At 38.8% G+C, this 26927-nt stretch overlaps 2 protein-coding genes across 2 annotated transcripts; one reads left to right on the top strand and one right to left on the bottom strand.

Annotated features, from left to right (window-relative positions):
- Positions 1 to 353: 353 nt before the first annotated feature.
- LOC134305235 (histone H2B-like) lies at positions 354 to 752 on the top strand. The gene has a single exon (XM_062990113.1). It carries the CDS (start codon positions 357 to 359, stop codon positions 729 to 731), a length of 375 nt encoding a protein of 124 aa, XP_062846183.1. The 5' UTR covers positions 354 to 356; the 3' UTR covers positions 732 to 752.
- An 11046-nt stretch (positions 753 to 11798) lies between these two features.
- On the bottom strand, positions 11799 to 12250 carry LOC134305239 (histone H3). The gene has a single exon (XM_062990119.1). It carries the CDS (start codon positions 12225 to 12227, stop codon positions 11817 to 11819), a length of 411 nt encoding a protein of 136 aa, XP_062846189.1. The 5' UTR covers positions 12228 to 12250; the 3' UTR covers positions 11799 to 11816.
- Positions 12251 to 26927: the final 14677 nt, after the last annotated feature.

Raw genomic sequence — 26927 nt, 5'->3', positions numbered from 1 at the left:
AGTAAAACATTGTGCCCGAATGCTTCGCTTAAAAAACAAACAAAAAATTATCTATCTATTTATCCTAACTATAAAATATTGATAAATAAAATATTGCTATGGATTATTTTATATTCGGTTTTAAAACATGTATCGACCTCAGATTAAGCGGGAACAGACAACAAAGAACAGATTCTAGTGAATGGGGCAGAAGGGGGCGTGGAACGGTTTGTTGTCTGTCCAATAGAAACCCAGGACCTTGGACCAATCAGAGTTACGTGTTTCAACTTGGCTTACTCTGCATGCAGGGTTAATAAAGCGGGCGTGTAGAGCATCTTCATTCACTTTCAGTTTGCTCTAGAAAAAACAGCAGCATCATGCCTGAACCAGCGAAGGCCGCGCCCAAGAAGGGCTCCAAGAAAACCGTCCCCAAGACCGCCGGCAAAGGAGGCAAGAAGCGCAGAAAGGCCAGGAAGGAGAGCTACGCTATCTACGTGTACAAGGTCATGAAACAGGTCCACCCTGATACCGGGATCTCCTCCAAGGCTATGGGCATCATGAACTCCTTCGTCAACGACATTTTCGAGCGTATCGCTGGTGAGTCCTCTCGTCTGGCTCACTACAACAAGCGCTCCACCATTACCTCCAGGGAGATCCAGACCGCCGTGCGCCTGCTGCTTCCCGGTGAGCTGGCCAAGCACGCCGTGTCCGAGGGTACCAAGGCCGTCACCAAGTACACCAGCTCCAAGTAAAGCGCCTTAGTCGCTCTAGCAAACCAACGGTTCTTTTAAGAGCCACCCATCTTATCAAGTTAAGAGAATTTTTCTCTTTTTAAATATTAGATCTGAATATGTCATACACACTATCTAGATAGCCTCACATGTTTATAATACTTGATTTTTTTTTATTTATTAATATATTACTATTTTTGGTCACTGCTGTTCTTCACGAGTTGTCCACGACTGTCACTATGTGGTGAGTTTAGGAGATTACACAATAAAATATCACTGTACTCTTAAAGTTATTATAATACACTCAGAGCCGTAGAGAGAGAGTTGCTACACTCCTTGATCTCGCCAAACAAACCCGGTGCTGTTAAAATAAAAAATAAAAAACGATAACTAACTAACTGTATTAGGCGTTTACAAAACTAACGAGAACGTACTAAAATTATAGATAGAATAGCCTTCGTTTTCGTGTTCATCATTTTATTCATGAGCATTGTGAACTGATATGAAATCGATGTTTTCCACTCGAGCACCGTACTGTACCTCATGCGGTCTTTCCCAATCCGCTCCCTCCTCACTAACAATCCACTACAGAGGGACCCTCCACGTGAACGCGCAAACGGAGGCGGAGTGAAGAGGGGGAGTGAGTAGGGAGCGGATTGAGATTGGGGGGATTGGGCTCCCTGACGGCACTTCATGTTTACATTCCGTTTCTGCTCTCCACGCTAGCCTGCAAAATGACCACAGCAAAAGTTAAGTTGATGTTTTTCTGATGTGTGTCTCATGAATTAGTTCATATTATTATTAGGGCTGTCGTTAATCGCGGTAATTAACGCGATTAAGGCCTTACATTTTTAATCGTGATAAATTTTTAATCAAACTATTTTATGTGTTAGTAAACATCCATTCTTGCATTTCAGGGCTGCAGCACCTTCCAGAAAAGCTGGGATGGTAAAGCATTTACCACTTTGTAATGTTGCCATTCCGTCTCAACACAAAGATGTTTTGGCACCTTGAATACCTAGCAATGAAGTGTTCTGGTGTATTTTGTGCCATTGTTCCTGAAAACTGAAGTCTTAAGGTGTGCAACAGTACACGGTTGTTGTCATAGTCACTTCTTACAAAATTCTCCACACGTTCTCTCTGGTAGGCCAGTCCAATACTTGGCTCTCTTCTTCCACAGCCATGCCTTTGTAATGTCTGCCGGCTGGGATAACTGAGGTTTAGCACATAGGTCAAGCCAAGGAAGGCAGCACAAGCTATAGCATTATCTTTTAGTCCTGTGATGACATGTACTTTCTCAATAATAATCATGATGTCCTTTAGTGTGTCACCTGCAGAAGCTCTCATGTTCATCATCACAACTACTACCAACGAGGGCTGGTCCACCTCTAAACCTTCAGGTTCCTGCAACATCAATTATTATGGTATGAAAAGGGTCAAAAGTAATTTGTTAATACTTTAATTTGTCTTGTCAAAACATGCAGTTAATAAACATTACATTTTTAGTATAACAAGTTAAGTTTTTAGTTTAACAAGTTTCATTTTAATTACATTTTTATAGTTTTATCTATATTAGAATGAAATGCACCAAATTGAAATAATTAAAATGTCTCAAATGACTGAATATTAAGATAATTGAGGTTTGCAAAAAAATGACTCGTTATGTTGTGGTTAATCAAGTTAACTACCCTGACATGAGGTTTAAATTAAGTTAACTATGTTTTCTCTAACAAGCTTAGCATGTTTACAGATAAATGCAAAACTTTTTTCCGGCTTCAGATAAAACTTCATTCATCTAACCATCTGTGTGTTATCGAGTTTTAACTTTGCTCTCAACACTGGGTTAAAGTTGTTTCCTCAATGCATTAAAATGAGAAAAGTTTTTATTAGCTAGCTAACTTACCTCAGCCAACAGAGATATTTGCCAAGTTACAAAAAAGGTTGAAAAATGAACCACCTAACTACCTCAGTTAACAAAATGGCAAGCCTGAAGAACAGCTCAACCTATTTTCAAATGAGAAAAGTGAGACGTTGCAATAAATCAAACTACAAGACTCATTACAGCATCTCTCACATATAATGTTGTTGATTTAAAGTAAGTGTAATAACGACATGCATTCCGACACATTCTAACACACTAATTCTAAGTTTACAGTAATAAACTGTGGTAACTATACAGATTAATAGAACAGAATTACTTACCTTAGTTCATTTGCTCACAAACTGTGCAATCTGGATTCCGTTGTGGAGGCTCTTCACAACCGTTGCGGGTTAGAAGGTGTATTTAAAAAAAAAAAAAAAAAACGCACGCGCGCAGACTGGAAGTGCTTGAAAATTTAAAGCAACTTATTTATATAACTTATTTTTATATTCACACAAATAAAATAAGTAGATTTTATAGCATTGTTTAATAAGTACAGTGGTGTTCAAAAAAATAGCAGTGATTTTAAAAAAGTGAATAAAGCACAAAATCATTATAATAACTTTTATTTCCATAAATGCAAATGCACTGAAAATACTCCACTTTCAATTCTAAATCAAAACATTAACAACATTTAGCCAGTTTGTGTCAATCCTTTACAGAAAATTAAGAAAAATGAATATTAGGCTGTTCAAAATAATAGCAGTGCAGCATTTTTCTTTAAAAACTCAAAAAATGTGTCTATAACATGAAAAAATGTTTAAGGTTTCTCTTTACTTTAAATTACTGAACTAATATTTAGTGGCAGAACAATTGTTTCCGAGATCTGTGTTGCATGGAGTCGATCAACTTCTGGCACCTCTGAACAGGTATTCCAGTCCAGGATGATTAGACTACATTCCACAGTTCTTCTGCATTTTTGGGTTTTGCCTCAAAAAAACGTGTTTCAGACGTCAGAACACAAGTTCTCTATGGGATTGAAGTCAGGGGATTGGGCTGGTCACTCTATTACCTTAATCTTGTTTGTCTGTCACCAAGATGTTTTGGGTCATTGTCATGTTGAAACACCCATTTTAAGGACATTTCTTCTTCGTTATAGACAACATGATCTCCTCAAGTATTCTGATATATTTAAACTGATCCATGATCCCTCGTATGTGATAAATAGGTGTAACACCATGGTATGATAAACATCCCCATATCATCATTTTGTACCACCATGCTTTACTGTCTTCACAGTGAACTTTGGCTTGAATTCAGTGCTCGGGGGTCGTCTGACATACTGTCTACGGCCACTAGACCCAAATAGAACAATTTTGCTTTCACCAGTCCACAATGTTGAGCCATTTCTCTTTGGACCAGTCAATGTGTTCCTTGGCAGATTTGAACCCATTCAGGACACGTCTTTTTCTTAACAACGGGACTTTGATAGGAGTTCTTGCTGGTAAATTGGCTTCACTTAATCATCATCTGTACTCACTGGTAACTTCACATGTTCCTTGATCCTTCTGGAGGTGATCATTGACTGAGTATTTGCTATTTTGGCTAATCTTCGATCCAATTGAACAGTAGTTCCACGCTTCCTTCCGTATCTTTCAGGTTTTGGTTGTCACTTCAAGGCATTTGAGATCATTTTAGCTGAGCAGCCGATAATTTGCTGCACTTCTCTGTATGCTTTTTCTCTCTACAATCAACTTTTTAATCAAAGTATGCTGTTCATCAGAACAATGTCTGGAACAACTCATTTTCCCCAGTATTTCAAAAGGAAATGTGCTATGACCAAGCTGTGCAACATTTGCCCCCCTCCTACATTAAATAAGGGCCAAAACTGACACCCGTTCTTCTGCAGAATGAATGACTTCACCAATTGAACTCCTCACTGCTATTATTTTGAACAACCCCCTTTCAATCAATGCTTCGATTACTCAGAATGAGCGGCATGCATGTCCTAATTGTTGGGTTTGTTTTGTTTTCATTACTCTACTACACTTTCAAGTCAATTTTTTGCTATGTAGAAATAGCATTTCTACTAAAAACAGTGATTTACCATGTTAATGGTGTTGAACTGCTATTATTTTGAACACTACTGTAAAATTTACTCAAATAATAGCCATAAATTCAAGAACTTAATTCCATTAAATAAATTTAACACAAAACATTTGTAAAAAATCTACTGGACCACTGATTCATTTTTTTACAGTGTATGCAATTTGTTGAGGGGGCCCAAAAAATTTTTTTTGCACTGGGGCCCATGAGCTCCCAGTTACACCACTGGTGTTGCATCTAGAAATGGTTCATATTATGAGCGCCTGTTTTCAGTGGCAGGGTTATGAACAGGTAAAGATCCTCACTTTTACCAGTTCATGTTTTACCAGCTCATTTTAAATAACTGGCTGAAAGATGGTAACTGTCAACAACTACATTTCAGCAGCAGTATTAAACACATTTTGCACTTACGGCTGCTATCCTGTGGACTGTTACAGTTTTTGTGGACAGTTGGTTGTTCAACAGTATTTGAAAAACATTTTTAAATGGTATCTTTTGTTGAGTTTTTATTACACAATATTTATTTAAACTAAATTAAAACTAATACTAGAACTAATAAAAACTAAACTAAAACTAAGCATTAAAAAAATAATAAAAATTAAAAAGAACTAGCAAACCCACTATAAAAACGTATTAAAACTTACTAAATTAGAGAGAAAAAAAGTCACAAGGAAATAAAACTATTATAACATTGATTCCTACATGTAATACATTAATGAATTCATTGTGAATATGCACAAGTTCATTTTGTCTAATGTAAGTGCTGGAGAAGGTGCAGAATGTAGTCGAGTTAAAGTAGAGATATCCAAGGTAAAATATTACTCCAGTAAAAAAAACTAAAATAAAAACATTACAACGGTTCTCTACGGGAGTGTCACCACTCTGTTCTCTCTACTGCTCTGGATACACTTAAAATATCGTCCTGTTATTATTGTTAGGATTGAAGTTTTGTTTAAGCTGAGAGTGTAATGGTCAATTATTATCATTAAACAGCATTAAGTGGCTCCATTTATATGCATTCTGACATATATATATATGGATTTATATATACCTAGCCTTTCCTTCAGATCGACCATTTGTAAATTTGTTTCGGCATTGTTAAAAGTGTTTCAGCTCTAGTAAATTTGTTTTTGTTTTTGTTGTAAATTTGTTTTCTAAAATGTTAATTTGTTTTGCACTTCTTGGCCACTGTAGTTTTTCCTCAGTAAATTGGTCCACAATCGATTTGATGTTTTTTTTTTCTGTAACTAAAGTTAATTTTAATAATTTTGCCGTTTTAAACATGTTAAAAAAAGAAATTCAACAGGGCTTCTATGCAACCCTAAACCTTATTACAATATACTATAATTTTAATATTGTACAATTAGGTGGGACAGATAGCCATTAGAGACATGACAATGTAGCCCAAAAAATACCCCATACTAGGATATAAGACAGTGGGAGAATAGAGCAGTGTATGACCAAAAGTCATATTAAGTCAAATTTGTAGTGAAATTGAAATAAAACAAACAAATAGCTTTAAAAACCTTTCAGTGCTTGTGAAAGTAGCATTAGAGACACGTTAGGATAAAAAAATACATCTAAAAAACCTGCAGCGGTGTAGGACGAGGTGTAGGGTGAATAAAACATGAGGGTAAAATTGTGTTTAGGAATGTGTAATATATACAGGGGTTGGACAAAATAACTGAAACACCTGTCATTTTAGTGTGGGAGGTTTCATGGCTAAATTGGACCAGTCTGGTGGCCAATCTTCATTAATTGCACATTGCACCAGTAAGAGCAGGGTGTGAAGGTTCAATTAGCAGGGTAAGAGCACAGTTTTGCTCAAAATATTGCAATGCACACAACATTATGGGTGACATACCAGAGTTCAAAAGAGGACAAATTGTTGGTGCACGTCTTGCTGGCGCATCTGTGACCAAGACAGCAAGTCTTTGTGATGTATCAAGAGCCAAGGTATCCAGGGTAATGTCAGCATACCACCAAGAAGGACAAACCACATCCAACAGGATTAACTGTGGACGCAAGAGGAAGCTGTCTGAAAGGGATGTTCGGGTGCTAACCCGGATTGTATCCAAAAAACATAAAACCACGGCTGCCCAAATCACGGCAGAATTAAATGTGCACCTTGACTCTCCTGTTTCCACCAGAACTGTCCGTCGGGAGCTCCACAGGGTCAATATACACGGCCGGGCTGCTATAGCCAAACCTTTGGTCACTCGTGCAAATGCCAAACGTCGGTTTCAATGGTGCAAGGAGCGCAAATCTTGGGCTGTGGACAATGTGAAACATGTATTGTTCTCTGATGAGTCCACCTTTACTGTTTTCCCCACATCCGGGAGAGTTACGGTGTGGAGAAGCCCCAAAGAAGCGTACCACCCAGACTGTTGCATGCCCAGAGTGAAGCATGGGGGTGGATCAGTGATGGTTTGGGCTGCCATATCATGGCATTCCCTTGGCCCAATACTTGTGCTAGATGGGCGCGTCACTGCCAAGGACTACCGAACCATTCTGGAGGACCATGTGCATCCAATGGCGGTGCCGTGTATCAGGATGACAATGCACCAATACACACAGCAAGACTGGTGAAAGATTGGTTTGATGAACATGAAAGTGAAGTTGAACATCTCCCATGGCCTGCACAGTCACCAGATCTAAATATTATTGAGCCACTTTGGGGTGTTTTGGAGAAGCGAGTCAGGAAATGTTTTCCTCCACCAGCATCACGTAGTGACCTGGCCACTATCCTGCAAGAAGAATGGCTTAAAATCCCTCTGACCACTGTGCAGGACTTGTATATGTCTCATTTCCAAGACGAATTGACGCTGTATTGGCCGCAAAAGGAGGCCCTACACCATACTAATAAATTATTGTGGTCTAAAACCAGGTGTTTCAGTTATTTTGTCCAACCCCTGTAAATGGACAACGCTTGTGTTTGGTTCTAGCTTTTGCAGGTGTGTGTGTGTGAGAGAGAGAGTAAAAAATTTAAGTAAAATGGGTGGATATGTCTCACCTGGACTGCTAGAGCCATTAATGTTTTGTTAAAGTGGGTGTTAGGGTCATGAATGAGTGATTAACTAAATAAACAATGAATACATTAAACAAATAAATACATAAAAATTGAGTAAATACGTTTTCAGATTCTTCTGTGCTGAACAATACTGATTTATAAAGTCTTTATAAGTGACATCTGTGTTAAAAATGTGTTTGTATATTTCACTGTATTGTGAGAAATGGGAAGTTATAAGTCATATTCTGCTAAAGCATAACGTTTCATAAACATATTTCAAAGTCAGACACATCTTGGTTAAAGTGAAAGTGATCTTAGCTGTGTATCAATAAAAGCCAAATAAGTGAAATAAGACATTTTATGTTTCAGTGTTAGCTGTGTTAAAGCCATTTCTAAGTTAAACATTAAAAAGTGCATCTTTATAAAAGAGATGTATCAGATAAATAGCTAAAATAGACTTGAATCTGTTTTGTGAGTGTTAGAAAGATCAGTAGAATGTGAATGTTGGAGCCATGTGTTGTTTTAGAAATGTGTCAGTATATGTGAACTTAAAGCTGACACGGGGATGTTCTGTAGATCTTACAGCACAAATATGTAGAACTAACTGAAATAAATGTTAGTGTATTGTAGTATTCTTCTTCTTATCATCATTATTATTATAAATTGTTATGTTTATTTTTTTCTTCCATTTCAGCTACATGACAGTTAAGCACCCTGGACTCGATCTAGTCCTGCTTGGTAGCTGTGTTTTACTTCGCACTAAACAGAGTAACAGAACAAAAACATGCCAGTAAAGAAGAGGGAGCAGAAAATTGCAGCTTGCAAAAAAAGAGGAATAATAATCAGTAATTATTATTCAGAATAATGTATCAATATCAATAATAAAACACTATTCTAAGTACTCAACACAGGGTATATATTTTAGGACAGACATATTGTAAAATATTAACTGTAAATAATCATAATTACTCATAATAATCAATTTGTTTTTAATATTATAGTTGTTGTCGTAATAATAGTATTATTGGTGATGGTAGTAGTAGTAGTAACTTATAATATAACTAGTTACTTATAATGTTATGGAAAACCAATAGACAATTAGTGGAGCGTGGCTCCCATCTGGTGGCCAAAATGTGACAACACACAAACAAAATGTCATGTAGCTGTTACGTTCATACATTTACATTTTCAGCATTTAGCAGAAGCTTTTATCCAAAGCGACTTACAGTACTGTGACAGTATACAATCTAAGCAATCGAGGGTTAAGGGCCTTGCTCAAGGGCCCAACAGTGGCAACCTGGCAGTGGTGGGGCTTGAACCGGAAACCTTCTGATTACTGGTCCAGTACCTTAACCGCTAGGCTACAACTGCCCTACACATGCCATACCCATGTATATGTGTTTTCTTTTATGTATGTATTTTTTTATGTATTTGTGTGTGTGTGTGTGTGTGTGTGTATGTGTATATACACACATTTTACTCAAACACACACAGATACTACTAAGAAACAAAAGTGCTGTAAGAACCGGTGACAAACATACACAATACACAACACAGAATTGCAGAACTGCAGTCTGAGTCCATCACTGTTTAATATCTACATAAATGAATTAGTGTGCAGCCCCCGGACTCACTCTGCAGGACGGTGAAGTAAAATTTCTACTCTATGCAGCTGCACCTAGACCTGTTGGAGCAGTACAGCCAGAACTGGGCCCTAGCAGTAAATCTGAAGAAAACAAAAATGGTGTTCCAAAAACAAACCTAGATGTCAGGAACACATGGCACCAGTTTACCATGGTCAGCACTGCCCTGGAGCACACAATGCAGTACACTTACCTTGGTCTCATCATTACATTTACATTTTCAGCATTTAGCAGACGCCTCTATCCAAAGCAACGTACAGTACAGTTACAGTGTACAATCGGAGCAATTGAGGGTTAAGGGCCTTGCTCAAGGGCCCAACAGCAGCAACCTGGCAGTGGTGGGGCTTGAACCAGCAACCTTCTGATTACTAGTCCAGTACCCTAACCACTAGGCCATACTAGTACGGCTGTACTCATTACTGCATCAGGGAGTTTCAGCATGGCAGTGAATGTGTATGGGGTCCACTGAAATTTCACAGTTCTATTAAATGGGACAAACATCCAACAGAAACCCTGCATGCTGATTTCTGTAGAATTATTTTATAAGTCCAAAGGAAAACACCGACCATTTGGCAATATTGTTTCCTACTGTCATGCCTACAGAGCTACTTGAATCTGAATCTACATACTACACAAATAACAGCAGTCAGAAACTGAGCATCATGTTAGGAGAGGAGAAGGAGAGAAGCACTGTAGCAGCTCAGTATGTATCTGCCTGCAACAGTCTGAGAGACACGGACTGATACACCCGAACAGAGGAACAGTCTGAATTAACCCACAAAGAGAAAGTGTTAAATATATACGTGTTTCATTTTTTATATTCATATTCTGTCTTTTCAATGCTTTGGCAATACTGTAAGGCTCACCTGGGGCCAGTGATAGCTCAGTGGTTAAGGTACTGGACTAGTAAACAGAAGGTTGCCGGTTCAAGCCCCGCCACCACCAAGTTGCCACTGTTGGGTCCCTGAGCAAGGCCCTTAACCCTCAATTGCTCATTGTGTTCCGCTCATTGTGTTCCGCTCAGTGTGTAAGTCGCTTTGGATAAAAGCGTCTGCTAAATGCTGAAAATGTAAAATGTAATGGAGATGACGAACCACACCTGGGTCCTCATGCCTTCAAATCAGGTAGCGAGAACAATGAGTTCCAGCCTGAGTGTGAGTGCCAGCAAAAACTTTAATTCCTCAGTGGTGCAGTGGAGCTTCGGTCAGGCCTCTGTGCAGGACACTGGAGTTTCTTGAAGCCGAGCTTCTCTTTATGTTTGTGGATTTTGCTTTATGCACAGAGGTATAGTCCTGCTGGAACAGGAAGTGGCCTTCCCCTTTAATCTAATTCAGTCATGGTCTTTATCTCACTCACTTATAACACTTGTTAACACTTGTTAGCTAAGGTGGCGGCTGAAACACATGAATTTCCAAATTAGAAAAGGCATCATTGTGAATTCGGTTGTTTTATTACCATTATTACAATAACCAGTCTTATGGTTAACATTCAATATTCTGCTCATTCCTTATGCCTTCATCCAGCGTGTTTACATTCTACCAATGTACAGCCATACTGTAGATTACACTACAATCAGTTAATACGATCTCTGTGTAAAATACACACTGTGTACACCGTGCAACACCAACGCCACTAAATTCTCCTAACTATTTTTTATATTACATAAAAATACATAAAAATACACATACATAAAAGAAAACACACACATACACACATAAACACACAGATTTAGTTCGTGTTTTCACATTTTGTTGGAAGATGGAAGAAACGCTCCACTAACCGTCTATTGGTTCTCCATAACATTATAATTACAGTTACTACTACTACTACCATCACCAATAATACTATTATTACAACAACTATAATAGAAATAAAAATCATTATTATGAGTAATTATGATAATTTACACTTAATATTTTACAGTACGTCTGTTCTAAAATGTTTCTATTTACCCTGTGTTGAGTACCTAGAATAGTATTTTATTATTTATTTATTATTCTGAATAATAATTACTGATTATTTATCTTTTTTTTTGCATTAGTAGTGTAATATTTTTACCACCGCTGCAATTTACAGCTCCCTCTTCTTTACTGTCATGTTTTTGTTGTTACTCTACTACTCATAGCGACTATATTACTCTTACTAACTCAATGCTTTATAGAACCCCATAAACATACACCACTATAAACATTATTAATCATGTGTTATAAGACACCATCTGCCAATCTTTAATCTGCTGTACTTATGTAACCTTGCTTATAATTGTTGTAAGAACATGTAAAGTACATCTCTACACACACACACACAAAAAAAACCCGTTTTTCCTAATATTTAAAACTGATAAATATAACTAAAAATTTAACTCGGAACACGCACACACAATGGAATAATAAATTAAAAAAGTTATGAAAAGTGCTAATTTCAGTGGAAGCATGTAAGTGGCTCTTAAAAGAGCCTTTGGGGATAACTGGATGGAGTGGGTTCGTTTAAGCACGCTCTCCGCGAATACGGCGGGCCAGCTGGATGTCCTTAGGCATGATGGTCACCCTCTTGGCATGGATGGCGCACAGGTTGGTGTCCTCGAACAGGCCGACCAGGTAAGCCTCACTGGCCTCCTGCAGAGCCATGACGGCAGAACTCTGGAAGCGCAGATCGGTCTTAAAGTCCTGAGCGATCTCTCTAACCAGGCGCTGGAAGGGCAGCTTGCGGATGAGCAGCTCAGTGGACTTCTGATAACGGCGGATTTCACGCAGAGCCACGGTACCTGGCCTGTAACGGTGAGGTTTCTTCACACCGCCAGTAGCCGGGGCGCTCTTGCGGGCAGCCTTAGTGGCGAGCTGCTTCCTCGGCGCTTTACCACCGGTGGATTTACGAGCGGTCTGCTTGGTTCTTGCCATCGCGTCTGGAACTCTGCACTTCACCAACTGTAGAACAGAATATGTTAGCCCGCCCAACACGCTCTTTTTAAGTACCAGAGCCGCTCCGCGCTCATTGTGCGTCTTAATGAAGCACTTTTCTCATTGGACGAACGTGTTTACGTCAAATGTCGCTGACTGGTCGGTGTTCTGCCGCTGCCTCGTTTTAAAAAACAAAGTATTTCCTCTATGCTGTTGGCGGGATTTATAATACTTTCCTTTGTCTCTTTGTGCTTTTAAAACACAGCCTACAATCGGATTTAAAGTATATACCTTTTTAAAAAATATATTATTGAATATTTCGTTCATTTTCCATATTATTATTAGCATTATTATTATTTTTGTTCCATGTGTATTACACAAACACGTTTGCTGCACCACTTTTAATCGTCTAAATTGTTGGTTTTGCTACTGCAAGTGATATATACAGTGTATCACAAAAGTGAGTACACCCCTCACATTTCTGCAGATATTTAAGTATATCTTTTCATGGGACAACACTGACAAAATGACACTTTGACACAATGAAAAGTAGTCTGTGTGCAGCTTATATAACAGTGTAAATTTATTCTTCCCTCAAAATAACTCAATATACAGCCATTAATGTCTAAACCACCGGCAACAAAAGTGAGTACACCCCTAAGAGACTACACCCCTAAATGTCCAAATTGAGCACTGCTTGTCATTTTCCCTCCAAAATGTCAAGTGACTCGCTAGTGTTACTAGGTCTCAGGTGTGCATAGGGAGCAGGTGTGTTCAATTTAGTAGTACAGCTCTCACACTCTCTCATACTGGTCACTGAAAGTTCCAACATGGCACCTCATGGCAAAGAACTCTCTGAGGATCTTAAAAGATGAATTGTTGCGCTACATGAAGATGGCCAAGGCTACAAGAAGATTGCCAACACCCTGAAACTGAGCTGCAGCACAGTGGCCAAGATCATCCAGCGTTTTAAAAGAGCAGGGTCCACTCAGAACAGACCTCGCGTTGGTCGTCCAAAGAAGCTGAGTGCACGTGCTCAGCGTCACATCCAACTGCTGTCTTTGAAAGATAGGCGCAGGAGTGCTGTCAGCATTGCTGCAGAGATTGAAAAGGTGGGGGGTCAGCCTGTCAGTGCTCAGACCATACGCCACACACTACATCAAATTGGTCTGCATGGCTGTCACCCCAGAAGGAAGCCTCTTCTGAAGTCTCTACACAAGAAAGGCCACAAACAGTTTGCTGAAGACATGTCAACAAAGGACATGGATTACTGGAACCATGTCCTATGGTCTGATGAGACCAAGATTAATTTGTTTGGTTCAGATGGTCTCAAGCATGTGTGGCGGCAATCAGGTGAGGAGTACAAAGATAAGTGTGTCATGCCTACAGTCAAGCATGGTGGTGGGAATGCCATGGTCTTGGGCTGCATGAGTGCAGCAGGTGTTGGGGAGTTACATTTCATTGAGGGACACATGAACTCCAATATGTACTGTGAAATACTGAGCAGAGCATGATCCCCTCCCTCCGGAAACTAGGTCGCAGGGCAGTGTTTCAGCATGATAATGACCCCAAACACACCTCTAAGACGACCACTGCTTTATTGAAGAGGCTGAGGGTAAAGGTGATGGACTGGCCAAGCATGTCCCCAGACCTAAACCCAATAGAACATCTTTGGGGCATCCTCAAGCGGAAGGTGGAGGAGCGCAAAGTCTCGAATATCCGCCAGCTCCGTGATGTCGTCATGGAGGAGTGGAAAAGCATTCCAGTGGCAACCTGTGAAGCTCTGGTAAACTCCATGCCCAGGAGAGTTAAGGCAGTTCTGGGAAATAATGGTGGCCACACAAAATATTGACACTTCAGGAACTTTCACTAAGGGGTGTACTCACTTTTGTTGCCGGTGGTTTCGACATTAATGGCTGTATATTGAGTTATTTTGAGGGAAGAATAAATTTACACTGTTATATAAGCTGCACACAGACTACTTTTCATTGTGTCAAAGTGTCATTTTGTCAGTGTTGTCCCATGAAAAGATATACTTAAATATCTGCAGAAATGTGAGGGGTGTACTCACTTTTGTGATACACTGTATATATATAAAGATAAATAGAAAGGGAAAAAATAAATCGTACATATTGACTTGTTAATTTTACCATGTCATAAATCATGCGAGTTTTATGCCGTGTGAGCCTATGAAACGATATTACATTTGTTATATTTACACATTATCTGGGGAAATTGCACTTTTTCTGTGGAAATGGGGGGCTCTTAAAAGAGCCTTTTGGTTAGAACACGAGAGCGACTTTACTTGGCCTTGGCTCCTTTCTCGGTCTTCTTGGGCAACAGAACAGCCTGGATGTTAGGCAGCACACCGCCCTGAGCGATGGTTACACCTCCAAGCAGTCTGTTTAACTCCTCGTCGTTACGCACGGCCAACTGCAGATGACGAGGGATGATACGAGACTTCTTGTTATCTCTGGCGGCGTTACCAGCCAACTCGAGGATCTCAGCGGTCAGATACTCCAGCACGGCAGCCAAGTAGACAGGAGCACCAGCTCCCACACGGTGGGCGTAATTACCCTTACGTAGCAGTCTGTGAACACGGCCCACAGGGAACTGAAGACCGGCACGAGATGAACGAGTCTTGGCTTTAGCCCGAGTCTTACCACCGGTCTTCCTTTTTTAAATATGATCTTTATTAAGACATGATTTTCAGAACAAAGTTATTATCATTACATTACAATCCGAACCAGATAAAGAACACAGCAATAACACATACAAAACATAAAATCTATTACATACAAATTTTTACAACTTAAGTATCGACCATGGAAATTTTTTCTTAGCTTTAAGATCTTCAGTTCGCAACCGTCTTAAGTGACAAACAATCTGTTTACAAACAATGTCAGCACTTATATTAATTTGGTCTATAATTATTTTGCATCTTGTTTTCCAAATCTTTGTATTCACCACACAAATAATTAGCCAGTAAAATTCTTCAATATTTGTATGTACATTATCAAAAATACCATACATTATTGTTCTCATATTTATATCAAAATCCAAATTTAATGTTTTTACTTTATTCCAAATGTTGGTGGTTCTTGTACAGTTCAACAAAAGATGTTCAATTGTTTCTTCTTCCAGACAACCATGTATAGGACATTTAGTGGTGGTGACATAACAACTCCATTTCACAATTGTTCTAACAGGTAATCTATAATTTATTATTAGCCACATTGTGTCTCTTATATTTTCAGAAATATTTTTAGAGAGTATGTTCTTTATTATTATCTTACTTTCATTTAAATCTGTCTGTCTATACTGTAAGGTTTCTCCATGATAAAATGTATTAATTAATTTATAAATTTCTTTATTTGATAAGTTAATCCAGTCAATATTTAAGTTTGTATGCTTAAATGTGAAATCACCATAAATAAGTTTATAATAAAATACATCTTTTCTTTTCTTTCCTTTTTGTTTCAACCATTCAGATTCCTTTAGTATCCACTTAGCCTTCCTTTCCATTGCTTGTGCTATGTTTTTACAAAATGCAATTTTTAATTTAATGCCTAAGTCGATTGCTCCTAACCCTCCTTGTAACTTTGGTTTAAACAAAAGGGTTCGTTTTGTTACCTCCCTATTTGTATTCCATATAAATTTAATACACAATTTGTTCAGGCGATTAATACATTTTTCATCTGGTGGAAAAACAGTAGCAAGAAATAATAATTTAGATAAAATAAAGGTTTTAATAATATGTATGCGAGTTTTATAGTTAGAGCCTTTGAATTTGTCCAGTTCATGTTTCACTGACTCTTCTTTCTTTTCCCAGTTTAGTTCACGTGCTCTGTCTTTAGATACATATATACCCAGTACTTTTATTTCTTCTTTTATATTAACTTCTAGATAGGGTTGTGTATTTCCTCCTATCCAAATACCTTCTGTTTTCATTTGGTTAAGTTTTGCACCTGCTATTATTTCATATTCATTAAAATAGTCTTTTAATATATTGTATTCAAATTGGTTTTTAATAAAGACTGTTATATCATCAGCATAAGCTGAGATTTTAATTATGTTGTTCTTAGAAAGTTTTATACCTTGTATTCTTGGGTCATGCTTGATTTTATTTAGAAGAGGGCTAATAGCTAGTACATAAAGGGCTGCACTTAAGGGGCAGCCTTGTTTAACTCCCCGTTCCACTAAGAAGGAATCTGTCAAAACACTGTTTACTTTTACTTGTGTCACAGATGTTTTATATAATAGCTTAACCATATGTATAAATTCAGGAGGAAACCCATAGTGTTCCAACACCAACCAAAGATATTCTCTAGATATTAAATCAAAAGCCTTCTTTTGGTCAAGAGCAATAATAAAATAATCGTTAATGTTTTTATTTGTCATTATCTCTCTTAAAGAATTCAAGTTGTCCCACATATATCTGCCTTTTATTGCACATGTCTGTTCCAATTCTATCAAATTGTCTAAATGTTCATTTATTCTATTCATTAAAATCTTAGCAAATATTTTATAATCTACGTTCATTATTGTAATTTGTCGCCAATTATCAAAATCATGTGGATCTCCTTTTTTAAAAATTAAGTTAATTACACTTTGATAAAAAGATTCATGCATTTTGCAGTTATTTATTCCATCATTAAAAGCGGATGCCAATAATTCCCCCACATCTTGTTTAAATAACTGATAGAATTCGGTGGGTATGCCATCTGTGCCGGGAGATTTACCTTTATTTAGTTGTTTAATGGCAATAAGAGTTTCATCACATGATATAGGTCTTCCTAGGTCTTCTGAACAATAAACAGTATCTTTTGTGCATGTACTCAAAAAGGACCGCACTTTTGTAATGTCTACTTCTATTTTTTTATACATCTTTTCACAGATATTTCTTATTAATATACATTTTTCACTTTCATCCTCAATTATTTTTCCCTTATCATTTCGTATCCCGGCAATATATTTATTTGATTTTCCTTCTCTTAATTGTTTAATTATATTTGTAATATTTGCTGGTTGATTTATGTCATGACCTGCTTGCATTTGAGGGCTTATAGTTAGTTCATCATTAATTTCAGTTAATTTTTTTTTAATGTCATTTAATCTATTCTCTTCTTCAGAGGTCAACCCAGATTTTGTAAATAATTCAATATATTCATCCAACAGTTTATCATAAATGTCGTTATTTTGTTGATGCAATTCCCTACATTTTCGTTTAAAAAACATTCTAATTTGTTCTTTTAAAACTTGCCATAATTCAATATTTGATCTTGTTAATACTTTTAGTTGTTTTATCCTATTAATTTCATTTTTAGTGTCGGAGATAATTATTTCTTCTTTTAAACAACGAGTATTTAATTTCCAATAAGTAAGATGTCAACTAACAATATTTAGTCTGCATCTTTTACTCGTTTACTCGTGTCCGCTATAGATGAAATTTTTTTACGTCTCTTTTTTGAGATGCCTTTTTTTTCAGCCACTATGTTAACTGTGTTAGGTGAGTTAGCTTTTTTTATTACTGTTTGAACAGAATTTTCATCATTCATTGTTGTGGTGTCAGTTTGTCTTTCACCTGAATCAACTTTGGGTATCGGGGGAGGTTCTTCATCAGATGTAGCGTTTGAAGATGTTGAGTCCTCGGTGTCGCTGTCTGTATCGGAGGAGGTAGTGGTGGATCCATCAGAATCTGAACTCTCTTCTTGTTGATCTTTCTTTTGCTCTTGAGTCGGAAGTACCTCTTCTATTTGCTGTTGAGTTGAAGGCGTCTGTGCAGGCAGCTGCGTGTTTGCAACATTTACGACGGATACTGTACAAGGACTTTGCAGAATTTTAGTTCTATTACTATACGATTGTGGGCAGGAAAAGTATGAATGTCCTTCTTGTCTGCATAAATTGCAGATCTCAGAATTGTCACATAGTTTGGCTTTGTGTCCCAGTTGACCGCATTTCCAGCATTTAATCGTGTCGCATTCTTTAGCTTGATGACTTGAAGATGTACAAATGTAGCACCGTTGTTGTTGTCCAGGAAAGGTGATGTTCCCGTTGTACGGCCCCATCGAGATAGAGTTTGGGATTTGCATTAGGTTTCCACCATCGTCCCTCTTGACTTTTATTTTGTACCTCCGTACACCATACCATATTCCAAACTGGTCTACTGGTTTTTGAACAGGTTGTAGTATATGTGCAAACCTCATAATGTACTGATCGACATCCTCATCCGCAACTCTTCCAGTCCAGAACTTTACAACGATGAACTTTACGTCATTTGGAATTGAAGAAACCAGTTCCCAGTGTTTCCAGAAACCACTTCCTGCACCATTACTAAATATATTGGTGAATTTTGCCAAAGTCTGTGAGCGGAAAAAACATATTTCAAAGTCCTTTCTGTTTGGGAGAGCAATAAAGGAGTAGATGTCTGTGGCGTTAATCCATTCGCTTTGGAGAAGGTGAAAACCCACTTCCGAGCGGTTTGGAGCTTCCTCGTCGCCCACATATCTAAGCCGAGCCCAGTGCCTCCCCACCGGAGGTGAGGAGGCAACACTGGGAGACATAGGGCAAGTTGTTTAATAACTCAGTTACCAGGTACCACCGGTCTTCCCTCGTCCACTCATTTTGATGATCAGATCCGTTCGTCAAACAAAACTGAAAAAGACCGCCGGTCTTTCCTCGGCCACTCATCGTGATGATCAGACGTGTTCGTGGAACAAACCTGAAGTAAACTGGAGCAGAGCTCGAAGCGGTATGATATAGGCAAACTGGCCTCTCTCCTATTGGCTTAGAGCGAAGGCACAGCTGGGCCAATCCTAAACGCGCGGTCATGTCTCAGTAACGAAACATACACGCCCCCCTCACATATTGCCCCGCCCCCTCCCTCCTCCCCTCTCTTCTTCTCCGTTCTCAATTTTTAAATAGCTTTATTTGACAAGATTAAATCACATTACAAATATATGCAGATCAATACATTATCAAGATAATTACATCAGTTCAAAGTATTTATTACAATTTCAAGAATAAAACAAATACAGAAAGAGTGTCCTCAGATCTTGTTTTTTTTTATTTTCCCTTTTTATAGATGTTTATTTATTTATTTATGTATTCTATTATAATTATTATTATTTATTTATTCATATATTATTATCATTTTTTTTTTTATACTCTAAATTTTTGCTGAGTGTAACAAAATAGATTACATTCTTAATATTGACCAAGGGAGTGAGTTTTTTTTTTGTACGCAAGTGTTCATTTTTTAGTCTTCTGAGGTGGCATACAATTTGTTTAAAAACAATATCTGGGGGTATATTGCATTGTTCGATAATCATTTTACACCTAGTTTTCCAGATTTTTGTATTAACAATACAGACAACTAACCAATAAAGGTCATTTATTTTTTGATAAGTGTTTTCAAAGATTCCAAACATAATTGTTTTTTTATTTATTTCAAAATCTAAGTTTAAAGTTTTAATTTTGCTCCTCCGTTCTCCCGTCCATGTAATGTATGATACAGAAAAGCTTCTCTTAAGCAACAATTACATTATATTATGTCACAATAACATTTACACTAACAATTACATTATGTAAAGAGCTCATATACGTGAGTGCACATACATATACACATTTATACGGACAGTTTTATGAGGATGTGTGACAAAATCATTATTATACATAAAACAGGCCAGTCATGCTTAGTGTTTTGAACTCCTTGCTTATTACACTCTCCACATAATATGTACAGTGTATCACAAAAGTGAGTACACCCCTCACATTTCTGCAGATATTTAAGTATATCTTTTCATGGGACAACACTGACAAAATGACACTTTGACACAATGAAAAGTAGTCTGTGTGCAGCTTATATAACAGTGTAAATTTATTCTTCCCTCAAAATAACTCAATATACAGCCATTAACGTCTAAACCACCGGCAACAAAAGTAAGTACACCCCTAAGAGACTACACCCCTAAATGTCCAAATTGAGCACTGCTTGTCATTTTCCCTCCAAAATGTCATGTGATTTGTTAGTGTTACTAGGTCTCAGGTGTGCATAGGGAGCAGGTGTGTTCCATTTAGTAGTACAGCTCTCACACTCTCTCATACTGGTCACTGAAAGTTCCAACATGGCACCTCATGGCAAAGAACTCTCTGAGGATCTTAAAAGATGAATTGTTACGCTACATGAAGATGGCCAAGGCTACAAGAAGATTGCCAACACCCTGAAACTGAGCTGCAGCACAGTGGCCAAGATCATCCAGCGTTTTAAAAGAGCAGGGTCCACTCAGAACAGACCTCGCGTTGGTCGTCCAAAGAAGCTGAGTGCACGTGCTCAGCGTCACATCCAACTGCTGTCTTTGAAAGATAGGCGCAGGAGTGCTGTCAGCATTGCTGCAGAGATTGAAAAGGTGGGGGGTCAGCCTGTCAGTGCTCAGACCATACGCCGCACACTACATCAAATTGGTCTGCATGGCTGTCACCCCAGAAGGAAGCCTCTTCTGAAGTCTCTACACAAGAAAGCCCGCAAACAGTTTGCTGAAGACATGTCAACAAAGGACATGGATTACTGGAACCATGTCCTATGGTCTGATGAGACCAAGATTAATTTGTTTGGTTCAGATGGTCTCAAGCATGTGTGGCGGCAATCAGGTGAGGAGTACAAAGATAAGTGTGTCATGCCTACAGTCAAGCATGGTGGTGGGAATGCCATGGTCTGGGGCTGCATGAGTGCAGCAGGTGTTGGGGAGTTACATTTCATTGAGGGACACATGAACTCCAATATGTACTGTGAAATACTGAAGCAGAGCATGATCCCCTCCCTCCGGAAACTAGGTCGCAGGGCAGTGTTCCAGCATGATAATGACCCCAAACACACCTCTAAGACGACCACTGCTTTATTGAAGAGGCTGTGGGTAAAGGTGATGGACTGGCCAAGCATGTCTCCAGACCTAAACCCAATAGAACATCTTTGGGGCATCCTCAAGTGGAAGGTGGAGGAGCGCAAAGTCTCGAATATCCGCCAGCTCCGTGATGTCGTCATGGAGGAGTGGAAAAGCATTCCAGTGGCAACCTGTGAAGCTCTGGTAAACTCCATGCCCAGGAAAGTTAAGGCAGTTCTGGGAAATAATGGTGGCCACACAAAATATTGACACTTCAGGAACTTTCACTAAGGGGTGTACTCACTTTTGTTGCCGGTGGTTTCGACATTAATGGCTGTATATTGAGTTATTTTGAGGGAAGAATAAATTTACACTGTTATATAAGCTGCACACAGACTACTTTTCATTGTGTCAAAGTGTCATTTTGTCAGTGTTGTCCCATGAAAAGATATACTTAAATATCTGCAGAAATGTGAGGGGTGTACTCACTTTTGTGATACACTGTATGTATGTATGGATGGCTGCATGTATGAACAGTTCGCATGCATGTTTATATGTATGTATGTGTTTAGGAAATGCGACTCTTTATGGGAGGATATAGGTGGCTCTTAAAAGAGCCGTTTTAAGAAAACGAAGGTAATAAAACAGGAACATGTTTACTTCTTCTTGGGTGCAGCTTTTTTGGCCTTGGCCGCTTTGTGCTTAGCGGTTTTGGGTTTGGCTGCCTTGGCTTTTTTAGGACTCTTGGCTGCCTTCTTGGGGGTCGCCGGCTTCTTAGCCTTCTTGGGGCTCTTGGTGGCTTTGTTAGCGGCAGCAGCGGGTTTCTTGTTCTTCTTGGGGGACTTCTTAGCGGCTTCGGGCTTCTTGGCTGTTACCTTCTTGGGCTTCTTTGCAGCGGCGGGTTTCTTTGCGGCCTTTTTCACTTTAGGAGCGGCGGCTTTTTTGGCCGCGGGCTTCTTCGCCTCGGTCTGCTTCTTGTTGAGCTTGAAAGAGCCTGAGGCGCCGGTGCCCTTGGTCTGCACCAGGATGCCCTTGGTCACCAGGCTTTTGACGGCGAGTTTGACGCGGGAGTTGTTCTTCTCCACGTCGTATCCACCTGCAGACAGAGCTTTCTTCAGGGCGGCCAGGGACACGCCGCTCCTCTCCTTGGAAGCGGAAACAGCTTTGACGATCAGCTCGCCGACGCTGGGACCCGCTTTCTTGGGTTTGGTCGCGGTCTTCTTTTTAGGAGCCTTGGCGGGGGCCGAGCTGGCCGGTGCTGGAGCTTCTTCTACCATCGTTGTTGGAGCTAAAACGGCGCTAAGAAAGAGCGAGTGAAGCGCTGTGCTCTGTTGTACAGAGATTCCTCCCTCTTACGAGAGGGGGCGGGGCTTTATAGCACACATGAGAACTGTGTAGACTCAGCTCGGCCCGCGCAGCGTCTGTGTGCTTCCGTGACACATGCGCACTTGTGTTTTCTCATGGCAAATAACGATTAAAATACAAGTCCTGATATAAAATACGAGGTAATAAAGTGCACGTCGGCCGAACATAAACTCTCTCGTTCATGTAAAAGCCCGCAAAGGGAACCTAACGATGCTCTGTTTCCTTGTGTTCTGCTAAAACAGCACACCGCTCCTGATGCGTAAAGCGACGCAGCGCACATTTCACATCTTATTACACGTAAAAATATGCTGAGGAAACCCGATCTTCTTGTAGACACAGACTGAAAAGAGCAAACAAAGCCTTGGTGTTTTCCACATGTATTTATAAGCGGATGTGAGCTTCATTTTCTACTAGAAAAACAGTCTGTTTAGTGCGAAGTAAAACACAGTTACCAAGCAGGACTAGGTCGAGTCCAGGGTGCTTAACTGTCATGTAGCTGAAAGAACAAATGGGCAGTGGCGGAGCCAGACAATTTTCACAGGGGTGGCCAGACTGAGACCATTGCTCACACAGGGGTGGCACAGAAACTGATACTTTTTTTATGTGGTCACTCACTCATTTACCTATACAGACAGTGAGTGCCATGTAGAATTACATCACGAAGACCTGCATACTAATAATAAGCTTTTTTTCTCTTCATTTTCTTTGACAAGTGAAAAAACAAAACATAGCAACCTTAACATTATGAGGAAGAATTTCAAAGATATTCCTTTGCAATACTTTATCATTTGGCTGCCAACTTGTGTGTACTGATGAGACTCAACTGAATCCCAGAACATGCCAGTGTGAATGCATGGAGAACTAATTTTAATTTTCTTTTCAAGAATATGATACAGACTGACCAACACTATTACGCTAAATCAGCATTGAAAATTGATTTTACTTTTTATAGCCTTCTACAATGCTGGAGCTTCTTAAAATGGAAGATTTTCTTTTAAATAGAAGTGTTATTTACCTCCCAGCTAACAATTTTTGGTTCCCAGAACGTTCCGGGAACGTTAGTTTTTGGTTCCCAGAACGTTCTGGGAACGGATCATTTTGGTTGCCCTTTGGTTCCCCAGGAAAGTTTTCTTTACGGAAATAGAACGTTCCCGTTTGGTTGTGCATTATAGTTCTGGGAACGTTCCCCTAACGTTCCCGTAACCTTAAAATTATTGAAACCTTAAGGGAACCTTGTACTAACCTTTAAATTATTGAAAACTTTAGACAACCTTGCAATAACACTCCGGTAACACCGGCAGCCCGTGTCGGCTCTGACTCTTTTTGAATGACTGCCCAGAATCGGGCCAAATACACTGGCCCAAATCCGGATGCCAGATCTCCGCCGACTCTCCCATAACTGGGCCGGAATAGCCCCCAATGCACTACGATACCATTTATTTACCGTTTTCTTCTCCTTTCACATCCTCATAGAAAAAATAGTAGATTTATGCTACAGATTAACTACAGATTGTGCAGTAGAAAGTATTTTATTAAGATAATTGCAGCAAGTAGTATAATAGTAATAATCAGAATATTATAAATAAGACCAATTACAAAAGTGAACCAAAATGACAGCTATATGAATACTATACATAGAAAATAACATATAATTGCATATAAGAATAATAATTATAAAAGTAAATTATATATATATATACAATATAAAGAAGTACTGTTTGTTTGTTTATTAGGATTTTAACCTCATGTTTTACACTTTGGTTACATTCATGACAGGAACGGTAGTTACTCATAACACAAGATTCATCAGTTTTCAAGGTTATATCAAACACATGAACAATTTAGTGTCTCCAATTCACCTCACTTGCATGTCTTTGGACTGTGGGAGGAAACCGGAGCACCCGGATGAAACCTACGCGGACATGGGGAGAACATGCAAACAACACAGAAAGGACCCAGACCGCCCCACCTGGGGATCGAACCCAGAACCTTCTTGTTGGATCTTGTGACCTTGGCTGATGATCTACTCCGGCTGTTAGATGCTGCAGAGTAGTGTTCATAGTTTTTACTCATGTATGAGAGGTGAATAAGCAAATGTGGCTCAGTGATGGTAGTGGACACTTGAATATCTACAAAGAATACAAGGGACAACCTTTGGGTTATAAAATTATATATGATCGGCCATAACATTAAAACCACCTCTTTGTATGTATACTCTTTTTCTATCAGCTCCACTAACCATATAGTTTACTAACCATTTACTGACTTTCCCTATGGGATTAATAAAGTTATCTATCTATAGGTGCACTTTGTAGCTCTACAGTTCCACTGTCGTCCATCAGTTACTCTGCATACTTTGTTAGCCCCCTTTTACCTTATTCTTCAATAGTCAGGACCTCCACATGACCACCACAGAGCAGGTATTATTTAGGTGGTGGATGATTCTCAGCACTGCAGTGACACTGACGTGGTTGGTGGTGTGTTACTGTGTGTTGTGCTTATATGACTGGATCAGACACAGCATCGCTGCTGGAGTTTTCAAATACCGTGTCCACTCACTGTCCACTCTTAAATTATACACACCTGCTTTGTTGGTCCACCTTGTGGATGTAGTCAGAGATGGTAGGTCTTCTGTTGCTTATTATTGTATTACTATTATTGTTGTTGTTGTTCTTGTTGCTTATTGTAGCTTTTAAGTTTACGTTATCCACAGTATTCAATGAACTTTAATTATTTAGCAGCTGTTGTCTAATGCTAGAAACTGTTAGCCTTTTAGCTAACATTACCTGAAGTGTTTCAGTTCAGACTACCAGTTAACCTGAAACTCACTAGATAACGTTACCTAACAGTTTCCATTTCCAAATTACTCTCTATCTTATTCCAAAACTCATTAATATACTTTCTGCTTACATTTTACTAAGTAAAAAGTTGTTAAGATTAAATGTTTATTTACCTCACACGAACGAACGAGTCCTCTTCTTCAACGGCTCGCGTCGCACTGTTGCTATGGTGACGCTAGTTCTGCCGGCGCTGAATCAGAGACTGGACGCTGGGCCACAGCCGGACAACCAGCGTCGGCGCGCACGCGTTTCTACGAGCACCAGCCAAACCCAGCTGTGGTAACAACTGGGCCGGATCTGGCTACATTGATTCTGGCCGATTCTGACACTCGGCCGACTGTGCCGATAGAAAAGTGGAAACTGGGCCAGATGATTGTGCTAGCTGGGGTGTGTGTGTGTGTGTGTGTGTGAGTATGCATGAGTGCTAGTGTGTGATGAGTATACATGTGTGTGTTTATGTGTGTGGATCTCTTGTGTGTATGGTGGTGTACGTGCATGTAAGTTTGTGTGTGTGTGTGTGTATGGAGTAGTTACGTGTCACAGTCTAGATGTGTGTATGTATGTATTTATGTGAGAGTTAGTTTGTGCATGTGCATGAGTGTGTGTGTGTGTATTTGTTCATGGTGTGCATATCATTTGGTGTTAGTGTATGTATCTGTGTGTGCATGTGTGAGTGTTTGCATAAATGTATATAAATGTAACTGTGTAAGTGTGTGTATATGGGTCATTCTATAATTTGGGGTACATTTCACATCACCAAAAAAGTACAAAAACAATGTTCTCTCTCAATAAAACAATCAGTGGTTCAAGTTAATATATTCCTTTAGTGTAACATATCCACTAGTTGCAAGGCTTGAACATTAATTTTTTTAATTTTAATTTTAAAGGGACAGTAGATGTAGACTACTAGGTAACTTAGTTGACAGGTAACATAGTTGACAATTTCCCTATTTTGACCCATAACTTCAGTGGTAGACCTTGCCTGGCTGACCACGTCATTTCTTGAACAGAACGTTTAACGTTTAATTTGAACATACATTTGAATAAAAATTATTTAAAAAAATTGTAACCATAACAATGTATGTAACATAGTTGACAGTCAATTAATATACTCATTGACAATGTTCTATTATAGATCAAATATTTTAAAAAATAAGAGGACATTCACCACAGTTTGTTCAATATACCCACCACAGAGAAAAATGATATCATGTAATGCTGGTCACATAGTTTTAGAACAAACCATTTTTGAGTTGCTGAGTGGAGTTCTGTTAGTAACATAGTTGACAGAACTTTTGTGGACATTAATAAATAAAGATATTTAAATTATTTAAAAGAGAAACTCAATTTTAAAAATATTATTTTTCTTTAGTATTTAAACTTTTGAAATAAATAAAAAAATAGATGTTGTTGCCCTTAATGATTTTATTCGTTATTTTGAAACCAAGGCACCCTCAACTTAAAAAACAGACACAGCTAAAACTGTTCATTTAGGAAGATCATGAGAAATTTCAAGCTAAATGAAGCATAGGATGCACATAATGTTTTTGTGATATTACAACATGTTTTCCATTAATAGGTAAAATATGACATTTTTAAAGAAAATAGTTAGAATA

Source organism: Trichomycterus rosablanca, unplaced genomic scaffold, assembly GCF_030014385.1.
Source record: "Trichomycterus rosablanca isolate fTriRos1 unplaced genomic scaffold, fTriRos1.hap1 scaffold_134, whole genome shotgun sequence".
Lineage (NCBI taxonomy): Eukaryota > Metazoa > Chordata > Actinopteri > Siluriformes > Trichomycteridae > Trichomycterus > Trichomycterus rosablanca.
Note: the sequence above shows the minus strand (reverse complement) of the source record. Positions and strands in the feature narration are given on the sequence as shown.